At 36.6% G+C, this 14,238-nt stretch overlaps 1 protein-coding gene across 2 annotated transcripts; it reads left to right on the top strand.

The window, feature by feature from the left end:
- The first annotated feature begins 8,275 nt into the window (after window positions 1-8,275).
- On the top strand, window positions 8,276-14,028 carry rnaseh2b (ribonuclease H2, subunit B). 2 transcript variants are annotated; one of them, XM_030125689.1, is made up of 11 exons: window positions 8,276-8,495; window positions 9,150-9,218; window positions 9,763-9,870; window positions 10,342-10,418; window positions 10,907-11,021; window positions 11,105-11,169; window positions 11,259-11,364; window positions 12,952-13,033; window positions 13,116-13,161; window positions 13,448-13,525; window positions 13,854-14,028. In XM_030125689.1, exons 1-11 carry the CDS (start codon window positions 8,432-8,434, stop codon window positions 13,962-13,964), a joined length of 921 nt encoding a protein of 306 aa, XP_029981549.1. In that variant the 5' UTR covers window positions 8,276-8,431; the 3' UTR covers window positions 13,965-14,028. The 2 variants fall into 2 exon arrangements, with proteins under 2 accessions (XP_029981549.1, XP_029981550.1); XM_030125690.1 differs by lacking the exon at window positions 13,448-13,525.
- The last annotated feature ends 210 nt before the right edge of the window (window positions 14,029-14,238 follow it).

Below are 14,238 nucleotides of genomic sequence, written 5' to 3'. Positions count from 1 at the left end.
TTATACTATTACAATATTGCATACAGTTGGAATAAAGTAGGTTTACCTCTTCTCATGAAATGATAGTGACAATGTGATTTATTCTTGATAGATAAAGTGTAACTGGGACTCAGTATGTAATCATTACATCGGGTCAGATGTGTATAAATAGGAAATATAGAAGAGGCATGTGTCTGAAAAAAAAAATCATTCCAACTTTATGGGCAACAGTCTGTTTTTGGGCTGTATGTGGCCCCTGAACCCTGGTGAGTTTGACGTTCACAAATTCATCCAACCAGATTAGACATTTTAGTGGATCAGTTCTAGTTTGTAAATACTGTAATTTTATTTTTTTTGCACTAAAACAAAGAGGAAAAACTGGAGTTATCATTATTTATAGCTTATTATGTTATTATTTTACTGGTTTGGCCTGCTTCAGTTCAAATGGGGCTGTACAGTCGTGGAAAAAAATATTAGACCACCCTTGTTTTTTTTAAATTTCTTGTTCATTTTAATGCCTGGTACAACTAAAGGTACATTTATTTGGACAAATATAATGATAACAACAGAAACAGCTCATAACAGTTTAATTTCAGAGCTGATATCTAGCCATTTTCCATGTTTTCTTGATAATAACCAAAATCATTTCAGTTCTTACATCAATAGCTATGGCATTGTACTGCCAAAAACAGTGCTTTTAGGCATTCCATGTTTTCTTTTCTGTCTGTTTTATTCACATGATACACACAGGAGTTAGTACTTGAGTGCATAATCATTGTTTTTGATGACATTCGATGGTCTAATAATTTTTCCGTGACTGTATGTGGCTGCTTAAGTAAAATCAGTTAGACCCCTCTGCTGTAGACAGTATGTGCACAACACATTTGATGTAATTTGTAAATACACATCCATTCCTCACAGTCAAGCTGGAACACATTCAAGAAAAGGTTGAGACAACAGTAATGTAAGGTAAATAATGGGTTAAAAATAATGAAACAAATGAACAAAGTCATTCTAAACAGGTGATGTAATGAGTAGCATTAAATCAGTATCCAGGAAAGGTTTAATCCTTTCTTGATGGTTGCTTGTTTGTCAACATAGATGGGAGAAAATTAATGAAGGTTTAATTTAAATAAAGTTCCTGAAAGAAACATTATATAGGGTTTGATGTTTTTACTCTTTATGGTGCAGAACAGAATTAAAAGATCCAAACTATCTGAACATGTATCAGTGTGTAAAGAGCAAGGGTGTGAACCTAGTATGAACATGTGACCTCTGATCCCTCTGATGGAAGCATCATTCATTTATAGCTGATAGAACCTCATGGATTCAGAGTTACTGTTGTAAACTAGGCCTATAGTGTGTGGTTCGCCCACAAATGCTAGCTCCAACTTTACCAAAAGAAAGTCTTATGTCTGAAGTTGTGTTGACTTCTCTGGGCTCAGAGCTGTATGGGATGGACAATGGAACGTGGAATGTGCTCAGACAAATCAGTATTCAGTAGGAAAGCACTGATTGCCAAATTCTAGATCAATACAATATTTGAAATTATATTTTGGCCGATAGCTGATGCCAATGTGGATGTTATTTTTCTGGCTGGTATCAGCTGATAATGATACTGTGATATATCGGTGCCACCCAGGTCTTTTTGTGGAAAGAAATGGATGATGTGTTTTCCAGATGGAAAATGAAAAGAACCGATCAGATTACTTCCAGCAACAAGTCCAAACCCTGGGTCTGCCGTGGCCTGGGGCTGTGTCAGTGCAAAGGGCAAAGGTCATTTGAACTTCTGCATTGTACCATAAATGCTGAAATATATACTGAGATATTTCATCATACATTTTCTTCACCAACAACTTCCATCAAAGTATATCCATGTGTATAATACAGTGAAATATGCAAATGGAAGTGAAAAACAATATTCTAAAATCATTAAAGCCTGACTGAGGAAGAACAGGCCTGTGCAGTCTGCACTTGAACTTATGATACTTATCAAGTATTTTTCACACCGTCCCAACGCAGGAACAGAAACTAAAGTCAACTTTTAACTCTAAGACAAAACTTTCTCAAAATTAAATAAAAAGAGTATGGAGTAATAGAGATTGTAAAACAAGTATCTATAAATAAACATTTTCTTTGTCATTTCATCATTTGTTTGAGGCCACAGATTGGCTACTGGATAAAAAATTACACATACTAATGTCTTAAAAATGCAAATACTAGATCTGATAATTTGCTCTTACTGTATTGTATCATATAACGTGACTTTTACCAATTTAAAAAAATGTAAAATAAATAAATAAATAAATAAATAATAATAACAAGCAACTATACATGTAAAAGAAAAGTAGTGGGGTAAAAATCACACACTGTAAAAACAGCCCTACCAGATAAATGTTCTTAAAAACTGTAAACCAAATTGTTATGCAGTTTTAACTAGAGCTGTCAAAAGTAACGCATTAATGCAGATTAATCCATCATCATGATTAATCTGATTAAAATGGTTAATGCAATTAACCCATCTGTAGCACAGAATGACTCTGCCAATGCATTTCAGGGCAGTTTGTCCAACAAGAGTTACCGTCGCACATGAACAAATGGGCAGTTGATCCAGTAGTGACAGGCAGCAGGACCAACTCATAAAGATGGAAGACACTAAACAGCATGTTGACCCTCTGGATGGAAATATGAGGACAAAAAAAAACAAGACGGAACAGTCAACTAACATAAAGTATTATACACACTCTGCAGCAAGGAGTTTTCCTTTCACTTCCAGCTTAAAAACCACATTAACACGAGGCATACAATAGTCAAGGATTCTGCTAGCACTTCGGCTAACATGTGGCCCAGCTTTCGACAAACATGTTAAGTGCATATATATTCCCTTCTTTCTTGTGTCTGTTTGCTCATGCAAAATGAAATGCGATTAATATACATTAAAAATGAATGATATTTAATCGTGATTAATTGAAATGAATCCACAGCAACCATGTGATTAATCAAATTAACATTTTTAATTGTTTGACAGCACTAATTAAAACACAGTCTCTACCAATGGTGTAAAGACAATGTCCTAAAACTAGACCAAAAATCCAGCCACTGAAACAACAAACTGCCAACATTTACACAAGCTGTTTTTCAGGATGGACATAAAGGTTGAGTGTGTGTATTCATGCATGATCATGTGCTTCTGTCTGAGTTGACGACTGTTGACATGAACTTACTGTGTCTGAGGTAACAGTATCTAGTGCTGCACTTGGAGGTAGATGACCAGAGGAGAGGCACTGAAGAACACAAGCGTGAGCACAATTAACACTAGTGTTCAGTCAAGTCCACCTAACCAAGGCCAAGACCAGATACACAACCAAACCACTTCAAACCAAAACGCTGAAATTATTAATTATTCTCAATGTAATTAAACTTCTAAAAGGTGTGTATAGAAGGTATTTTTTTGCAGTTTCAATTTAGACCTATTTTTTTTTAAAGATTTGTTTTCATAGTGATAATGTTAACCAATGAATGAGATGAAACATGGGCAGTTTAGTAATATTCCTGCAGTTATGGTCTTGACTGGTCTAGAAACTAAATCCTGAGTCAGACCCTCAAAAAGTTCTACAAGACTACGATCACATCAAATCAGACATCAGAAATCAGTACATATTGTGACTCTTTGTATTTATACAGTTAGCTAATGTCACTGCACAAAACAGACAGATTTCACGTCAGCACACAAGAAAATGTGGATCTTCCCTAGTGCATCTTTAATATCCTTAAATTTAGAGGTTGTGCAAGTGGTCTCACTCTTACAGTAACAAAACAATATTTTGCTTCAGCTGAGATATTATACATACCATTGATTTAGTTTGGTCTAGTAAATCAAGATAAATATTGAAATGTCTTGAGACGAAGTACAATGTAGTATTCCTAAGTACTCTGATCTATCTGGGTCTTGTCTTCTCTGTGCTGTGGTGATGTTACCAGGGTTTACAATAGTTATCCTTATTATTAAATTATCACTAGAAAAAAAAAAGTAGTTAAAACTTAGCAGAAATTGTTTTTTTTGCTTTGCGATGTGTTACTAAGATACAGAGGAGTAGAAGTACCAGAATACAGACACACTCAAATATACACAAATACCTTGTACAACACAATACTGAGCAAATGTACTGCTTTTATATTCAGTCACTACAGCCATCATACCATTTTCTGCATTCAGGGAGAGGGGAAATACCAGTCCACCAGAGGCCTCACACAGAGCAACGGATGCTGGGAATAAGGAGTCACCATCATGTGGGGTGGGGGAATAAAGACTTTACGGGAAGGAATATCTCCCCAGTGAGAGGACTGGCAGAAAGCGCTGTTCAGTGAACGCATGTGTGAGTGAGTGAGAGAGTGAGCGTGGGTGCACATGAGGTATGTGTACTAAAACTCAGATTTTACAAACGTGCTTGAGTGAATAGCATTTGGGTGATTGTTGCGTTCCCGACATTCCTTCCTGTGCATTTCCAGGCAGCGTGAGGCTCACTGTTCCAGTGCTCTGACATCATGAGGGGGTTCCACGCTGCCTTCCACATTCTGCCTCCCGCTCTCTCACAATCCCACCCATATTTGGAAGTGAGAGGAAGGGAATCCCAGATGATGACTCAAAGGCTTCTGCTGCCAAGGGGAATTCTCTCCACATCTGTTTTTATGTGAGTGTATGTGTGCGTGGGAGTGTGTGTGTGTGTGTCTGTTATGAATTCATTGATGTGTACATTACCTCCTTAAGATGAAGATGGACTTTCCATCTGTAGGGTGTTCAAAATGGAAACGTGGCTTTAACAGCTGTGTAAAATAACAGCCTATGCCTGCATCCATACTGAAAAAGTGGCACCCCAAGTGACGTTGCCTTTCTATTTATAACCTGCTTTGCTTGGCAGCCATGACAGTTAAAACACACTGTGGTGAATATGTATGGATGCTCTTGAAATTGTCTCTTTACACCTCAGCGCATCCCTCTTACATACCCTACATATCCTAAAGGTAGACAAGTAGGGAAAAATGCACCCTTTCAGAGCACATGTTGGCGACATGACAGCTTGGGGCAGAGTCGATATGTAAGCTGTAACCAGTCACCCTGCACTGGACCACCACAAATGAGGCCACAGAGATGGATAGGACCATGGGCTGTTCAATGTGCTCAGTAGAGTGTGACCAACCGTCTACAGCCTGCTGGCTGTAATGAACTCCTATACCTCCATAGTGAGTTTTATTGGAATCATCTTATTTTTAACTTGAAATAGCAAACTCAAATTCACTTTGGAGTGAATTTACTTCATAATCACATTGGGAAGACGATGCTTGAGGGGAAAGAAACAAGAACAGACATAGCTTGGGTTGTGTTGCGATTCTCTTTGTTGCTCTATGACTGATGAGGATTGTGGTAGTTTGCGAGAGGATAGCGGGGTCTCGAACTCTGGGTCTTCGGAGACATATCGGGGCCTAAATTTAGACCCACTTTGTTCTCGTCTGCATGCTGGTGACAGAGGACTCGGCTCTCTGGGGTTGTCTGTGGCCCAGTGTATCAGAAAGGCCGCTGTTGTTCTCCCTGGCAGTCAGAAACACAGACGTTCCCTCAAGCAACCCAAAAAGAAAGAGTGCTTTCATGGAATATTCTGTTTAGCTGCACATACTGTTGTGTATGATACTCCCGAGACCCATAAAACAAGTAATTCACAGACATCTCACCCACGCTCTCTTTGCCACAGACTACACCAACATAAATCTAACTGATTTCAAGGCGGACTGGAGACAACGTTTAAAGTGTTCAGAGCATGTGTAGCTCAAATCAGACTGTATCCAACAATGTTTTCAAATAGAATAAAGCACATGACGTCACAGATATCAAAGGAAAATAATATTAAAATGAGCAAGAAACTAAAGTCACCTTGTGTAAGCTCTAGTTTTCCTCCACATCAGACTCTGCCCTCAGGGACACTGTATGGTGATGTTTAACAGATCAGCCACCCAGCACGCAAATCCCTTCCTTCCTCATTACCCAAACAAGCTAATTAAAAACCTGTTAATGGACTGTGCTGGGGGTGTGTTTAGAAGTGAGGGAAATCACAAAAGAAGCTCAAATAACTGCGTATAAAAATATCAGAGAAACCCCTGAATGGTTACACAAACTGATGATGCAGCTAAGAGTGGGTTAGTGGGGATGAAAACCCACACAAATGGATCTTCCACAGATCCACTTCAGCACAGACACCAACACTGCAAGAGGAAAAAAAAACACTAGTGACTCACTGAAAACCAACTGGGACACACAGTGTCATATCCTGAGAGAGAGAGAAGAGATGCCCTCCACTTACTAAAGGACAGATGGATCCCCCAATCTGTTCTGAACTGTGTGCCAAAGGACAGCTGGGCACCAAACATCCTGCACCTGAGAGCACAAACCTTTTGGCTCTCTATACGGGCCTAAACCAGCTCTGAATTACTAGCAGTGAGTGGAACTGTCTGAGAGGTAAACTCACTGCACACGTGTGATTCTTACCATAGTTCTCGGGCGACCTCTAGTGGCCACATGGGGAAACTACAAGATAAAAGGGAACATTCCACTGCGGTAAACAGTGCGAACACGGTCAAATAAAAGTAATAACTGCGTCTTTTTGGCAGCAATATTGACTTATTTTGACGCAGAAATATGTGCTCATATTTTAAATTCATGCAGGCAGTTTTTTCCCCCTACTTTATTGAAAACATTTGAGTATACAATACAAAAATTTAACCCTCCGGTATTCCGTCCAGCAAGGCCCTTACTTAGCACCAAGTGTGCCTTTTTGGCACACTTGTGGAATAATGTCAAAAAATGTTCATACAGTTTGTTTTAATTCTATTACACTTTTTTCTATTTCATCAACTTGAGCTGTAAATAAAAATACCAAATACTCAATAACTGTCACATTTTTTAACCCTTTAAATGCCATGTTTTTAATGTAAACAAACCTTTTTTTTTTTTTTTTTTTTTGGATGCAAAAAACACAATTTTTTTTTTTTCTTCTTCCCAATATACTACATAAAAAGTGAATCACATATTATTTGATTTTTGCATCCTGGCACATGTCAATGATTAACTCCAACATCAGTTAATTTGCATTATTATTTTTGGTGCTAGGTCAAATGTTCAAAAATACTAGCATCTGTCACCAAGTGTGCGTAAAATACACACCTATAAATCAAACTATTAAATATTATATATTGATTTATTTTTCTGCTCTAATTTGATTTGATTTTTGTAAATCAAGGTCAGCCCTAATCATACATATCAAATGAAAGAAATAGTACATTTTTGGCACACTTGGGAGACAGATGCTAGTCTTGTAATTTTCTTTTGTTTACAATGTGCAAATTTTAGTTGGTGGCCAGAATTTTAAAGATCGTACAAAAATGAACAACTTTTGAATTCTAACCTTATTTAAATTGTGAAAAATAATGTGAAGTTTTTTAACACGAAGTGCAAAGTGTGCCTAAAAGGTGCACCCGGATACCGGAGGGTTAAACAAACAACAAGATGTCAAACATATAAGTTCAAGAAATTAATGCATAGATTTAAAGATCCAAAGCATAATATACAAATAATAGTATAAAGAAGTAAATAAATAAATAAAAATAACAAATCTGACAAATATAAATAAATAAATGCAACAGAGAGTTCAGTCAGTATTAAATTGTTTATAAATAGCCAAGGTGTTACAGTTTTGTTTGTTTTTTTTAAATTATAAATAAATTCTAAAGATTTAATATAATTTTCAAATTCCAATAGGAAGATTTTAAAATTTAGGTCTGTTTTAGAATATTTGTTTTTACGTATATGAAATTTTCCAAATAAGATGAAGAAATTTACAATACATTCTAAATTGTTATTATCATGTTTAAAATATGTAATTACATTTTGGGATGTTATAGTTATTTTATTATTACTTTAAGATATGATATATTTTTCAATTTTGGACCAGAAATTAGAAGAATGTTCACATAAAAATAAATAAATAAATAAGTGTAGAGTAGTTTCAGATTCAGAATGACAAGTTACATATTTCTTCCACATCAGAAAATCGAGACAAAATAACGTTGGAGGGATATACGTTATGTAAAATTTTGAGATGTAAAATTCTAATTTTGTTTGTAATACAGTATTTATATGGTAACGTATTCATGCAGGCAGGTACTAAAGGAAATCAAACGGAAATGAGCTCACGTGAAAACTACAAATCCCAGCTCTCCCCCTGTGAGAAAAACAGGAAGTGTTCAGAGAGAGGCGCCTTTTCTGAGCTCATGTGAGGTTGTCAGGAAGAAGTAGCCATTACTTTGTCAAAGTTGTCTGTGTTGTTAGCCCTCAAGCATTTACCAGTATATCAACAGCAAAGCACATTAATACGACCCCCCTCTGTTACGTTTAACTATTATTATGGCGACGAGAAAGAAGCGAACTCCTAATGCACAAAATGACAGCTGGGTTGTCGTTGCTGCAGGTAGGCTACACACTATGTAAGCTAACTATGCTAACATTGCATCCATATTACGTTGTAGTTATTGCTAACTAGTACAACTACATAAACTGTATTAACCGTATACTTGCGGCTTATGTTGTGATGTTTCTTGTTACTATGTTAATGTGCTTCTATTTTGCTTACTAACCTACCACTTATGTAAAGGTAACTAGTGTTCAACTGTATGTATATTCTCATTTGGACTGACAACAAACTCAGAGTTATTTCAAAGGACTTATCACTGTTTTGAAGGTATTTCCTGAAACCCAACAGGCTTTTCTGTCCATGTGGTATATAAAGTTTAGTGCAAGGCGAAGAATTTTTAGCAGAATTTTCAAATAATTTTATGACACTCACTTTTTTGTTCTTTTCTTTCTTTTCTTTTTTTTCCCCCACAAATGCCACATTTTGGGAAACATGAAATATGTTGGAACATGAAAACAATTCGTGCCTCAGACTGAAGACCTTAAATGTCTTTTAATCACATCATGGAAATACCTTCAGAGCAACTATAAGTCCATTTTAAAATCATCTCAGAGAGGGATGTGGATCTTTCATAGATGCTCAGCTTTTGGACTTCACTATAGGCTAATCCATGCCTTGAACTAAACTGTAATTGCCTTTTTGTGTCCGCAGACTCAGTTATTGACTCACAGAAGAAAAACAGTGATCCGGCTTTTGTGAAGCTAAGGAATCCCTCTACAGGTCCAGTACAAATAATATTTTACATGTTTCTATGCCTGCCTTACACTTGATAAGAAAAGACCAGTATTATCGTCTGGAATCTGTAAATAAAGAATTATCAGCTTTGCAACAGTATGCACAGCCTGGCCACAAAAAAAGTCCCATGCTCCCTGAATCCCTCTTTTATAATTTGAGTCTCATGGATCCTGGCATTGTACAATCTCTATGCTTCTTTGCAAACTGATGGTTGTTTTGGAAATTAGATGCTACTCACTGCTTCATTTAGGGTTAAATAAGTTGTTGCAGCTTAAACATATTAATCACTTAAGTAACTATCTGATGGAATGTTTCTCACTTATTTGCTTAGAAAGATCTTTGTGTGGACTTTTTTCTGTCAGGTTGTGTATTATAAGTGAAGTATTATTCAGTAAGACAGCAAAATTGCTGTTATTCCTAATGCCTGTATTGTACTTTTGTGGTTCACAGCTGTGTAGTGCTGATCTTAACAAGCTAAATTCACAAATGTGGATGTGAAAATAACTGTGCTTTTCCTGTTAACCTGCAGATGCAGCATCTCTGTATATGTTTGGTAGTGGTGATGATCAGCTTTATGAGGTTAAAGCATTTGAAGAGGACTTTCACAGCTGGTTTCTTGGGCAAACAGTACAGCAGGGTTTGTATACTATTACTCTGTGAACTCTAGAGCACTGTAATCTGGTAATTTTATCCTCAGTTTCCGTCCTTTAAAGCAGTTGTAGTAATCAATGCTATGATATGTGGGCTTTAAGGGCAGCCTTGGATGATTGAAACAACTTCAAAGTATCTGCACAATATAAGCAGTTAACATAAACATGAGAACTAAGCACACAGAGATATTCTTAATAAAAAGGAACTACAAACTACAAGTTTAGACAAAAGATTATAACTAATGCATACAGTAGTAGAGATGGTTGAAAATAATGTAAATATAACCACGCTATGAAGTAGTATTTGAAGTATGAAAGTAGTTATTTCAAAATTGGGATATATTATTAGAATTGGATATAAGGATGTATTAGGTTATTAAATATTATAACTTGCTATAATACTGTAATTTGTTTATGAAGTGTCATGGTTTGACAGTTGTGTCTTTCTTTTTTAACAGATGGGAAACTTCTCTTTGTAACTCCAATGGATCCTCTGTATCTTATTTTGCCCTATTTGATTAAATCTGGCAAAGAGGTAAGATAGTCAGTCCTGTTTTTTGATGGCTGAGGATTATTGTGGTGTAATGCAGGCTTTGTGCAGCTCTGCCAGGAATCACAGCCGGATTGTGGTCTTGTTAAATATGTAGTTAAACTAATTAAAAGTTAAACCTTAATGTTAACAGAGGAGCTTGTTATTAGGTTTCTGCAGTATAAATTAATTATCATGTTACTTTAAATTTTTCTGCATTTTTATTCTCAATAGTATCATTACTGGCAATAACTTTACTTGCTGTTAGTCTGCACTAATGTGATATCATGTTATTGAATGGATTCTAATGTGAATGATATGCAACTTTCCCTCTAAAATACCAGCTATTATTTGTGCAGTATTACTCTGTAATGCGATATGTATTAAATCCAAGCCTGTGGATATGTCATTTGATGTGAACTTCCTGGTTTCTAGTGTCCACATCAGACAATTAGAGGTAACTTCTTATCGTTTTGATGCTGTGTGCTGCTCAGGGGAAGTTCCAGCCTGTGGACCAGGTTTTTATAGATGAGGAATTCCCAGCTTGTTCAAGGTTGCTAAACTGCACACGTTCCCTGGCCTCCTTGCACCACGTTGCAGAGGAAAAAGGTGAGGTTTATCTTTGAAGCTATCTTTTAAAAACAAGAATTTGCAGATCGGTTTTATTTTAATGCTGGGCTTCGTATTTCCAGAGGTGGGGAGCCTGAAGTTTCATCGATACAGCCGGGACAGAACACTGAACTGGTTAAAGAAAAAGGTATTACCCCTTTATGAATTTCTCAGACAATGTTAAAATGCTGTTACATTTAAAAACTGATTCTGTGGGAAAATTGTTTGTTTCTGTAGGTGGAGAGAACGGTGATTGCACTGAAGAAGAGGAATATCTCTGTTGGAGAAGGAGTGAAATCTACCACATATGTCAGAGTAAAGCCCGAGTCAGACCATCATGAAGGTAAATTAATGGCATGGTCTCAGTGTTTTCAGTGTTCATGATTCTCGCCACAACAGTTTGTTTGTTTTAGTCTGAATCAATGTGTTCATAAACTTGTAATGTATTCCCCTGGTTTATCATCTTTTCAGTTAGAGAAAAGTCTTAGTGAACCCGTATGCGTCACTGAAAACTAGTGTGGTCACAATACCACAATTATGTCTCCAAAATGCCCCCCCACCACCACCACTACCACCAAATGTCTCAATACTGAGACTGAAACGATACCACCAAGTAATGGAGTAACACATGACAAAATATTGATTTTTTTTTTTGTAGATAATTTAAAAAAAAATGTTTGCTAGCCTCTGTAATTTCTTGAAAGGAAGTTAATTGTCATTCATATTTAGCCTACCTCAGTTTCAGTGTTCAGATTCTGTTTTTTTTTTTTTTTTTTTTTTTTATTTTGCCAATATTACACAGTCACTCATCATGTTGATGTAATGTGATAGAAAGTTTACCCGTTACAAAATTTGTCACACTCGTTCAACTTTAAACAGTATTCATGGACTCAGACATGCTGTTTGCCTGTGAAGTATAGCTGGATATGTTAACATGGACCCACAGTTGTCATGACTACCATAGTTTGTATATTCTGCTACGTCTCAGAATGCAAAGCACAGCTGGCTACAAGATCCATTTAGTTCAGACTTAAGGAGTACAACAGATACCTGGGTCAAGGCTGGATCATGTTCCCACCACAAACAAGCTCTTTGTTTGGTTCTGAAAACATTTTGTTTCAGATGTTTTGGTCTTGCACTGACAATTATTTGTCTGACAAGCAATTATTGCCTGAAAAGATTTATTGACAGGTAAAGAATTCTGATTAATGACAGATTTTTTCTGTTCATTTTCTCCTTCTAGTGTAGTATATATGAAACACATGTCTGCTTGCCTTTTAGGCTTTGCAAACAAAACAATGCGCAGAGGAGACACAAATAACTTAGATATACAAACCATATTACTTAAATATGGTTACTGTAGATTTTAGGGCTTTTTTTTAATAATAACAGGAGTTGGGTAGTAGTTTAAGTTGAACTGTGCTGGGATTCAGTGAAGCACCAGTCAAATTGTAAACAGGTGGAAAAAAGATTAAATATGACATTTCTTTTATTTCTTTAATTTTTTTGATTTTTGATACAGGTGAATTTAGATAATGTTTGTAACTATGCAAAATAATAGCAGTTAGCTGAGGTAATTGTGATAATTTTATTTTATAATAACTGACTGATTACTGTGTTTTAAGGGGAAAACATGTTATGGTTAATTTCAGTCAGACATAAAGGAACCAGATGAGACAGATCCCATCTGTATTAATGTGTGAATCTATTTGTTTAGAGGATGATTTAATTTCAGCGTTTCCAGCCTTTGCAGCAGGTGCAGTGTGAAGCAGTAGATGGCAGTAATAGAGCACAGTTTTTTTCCTCAGCCGTAATCGTAGAACATTTGGGCAAACATTTCTCCACTTTTCACTTGTAAAGGTTTTAAAACACTGATCCTCAAGTCATGTAGGATATGTTTTAGAATGTGTTTTGTCATCCCGTGATGTAGAGGACTACCTGCGCTATGCTCACGGCCTCATATCAGAGTACATCAGTGAAGACCTGAGCAAAGCTCTCCTCCAACACTTACAGTAAGTTCACACTCATTGTTGACTGTTATTGTCAGGTTTGGTAACGATGCCCATCAGTGCTGACCCTCATTCTTCTTCACAGATTACCAGAGCTCACGAGCCCAAAGGACACAGAGCCACCTTTAAAGGTATGTGTAAAGTTGGGAGGATTTGCGTGCTCTCAGGGTATTCTTATTTTTGCATGCTGTTAAAACCTCTGTGCATGTACATGTGCATTTTCTGTCATCCTTCACCTCGCTCTCAGACTACTGCATTCACATGAGCTGCAATAATTCCACCATCTTCAGTCACAGCTTGTTTTAACTTTGCTTATGAGTTGAGAGCTTTTTCATTTTGCAGTGTAAGGTCATCAGCGCCTACTATCCTTTGTTTCTCCTTATCATGAAAAGCATTTCTTACTTCCTCGTTTGACAGAAGCGGAAACTATCAGACAAACCGGTGGAGGCCGGCGAGGACTACACCAAATTCAACAGTGCAGACTTTGCACGGAAAGTGAGTGTATACAGATCAGTCTGCCTGGATAAACCCAACTGAACTTTGATCATCATTTGTTTGGATTTTATTGTAGTTTGTGTTTTTTTTTTTCTTCTGGGTCATTGTTTGAAGACCTTGAGTCATTGTTCGTGTTGCCCTCGCATTTTGACCGGTTTGTCTAAGCATTGTCTGAAGACTTTATATGGGTCAAGGGGGTACCTCGTAGGAACCTTGTGCTTATTCTTTTCCAGTTCGCATTGAACCTTTTGATATGTACTCAATGCCCTGCTGTCCTCAAGGTTGTCATGTTACATTTGCTTTATCCCTCTTCATTTTTCTATTTCAGCCGCCAAAGAAGATGTCTGCAGCTCAGAAAAGTCTGGCTAAGGTGGACAAGACTGGCATGAAGCCTATGTCATCCTTTTTCAGTCCCAAGGTTAAAGCAGAAAAGAATTGATAGATTTTTTTTGTTTACTGTGTATGACAATATTGTAATAAAGAAAAGAAACATTTTTGACATATTCCATGTTTTCATTTTTGATGTATTGAATTCTAACGGGGACACTCATAAGGTCATTGTGTCATTGTATTTAGATGATTCATATTAATTTTAAATTTAAATATTAAAAGCTGTTGTCACCTAAAGGGTCTGTTCATATAAATCATTCAAAGATTTCAGATTTACATTGTATGATATCCCAGCATGCAGGAGTTTTGGATTTTGTCACTTT

This window comes from Sphaeramia orbicularis, chromosome 21 (genome assembly GCF_902148855.1).
Source record: "Sphaeramia orbicularis chromosome 21, fSphaOr1.1, whole genome shotgun sequence".
NCBI lineage: Eukaryota > Metazoa > Chordata > Actinopteri > Kurtiformes > Apogonidae > Sphaeramia > Sphaeramia orbicularis.
This window is presented reverse-complemented; position numbering and strand designations above follow the sequence as displayed.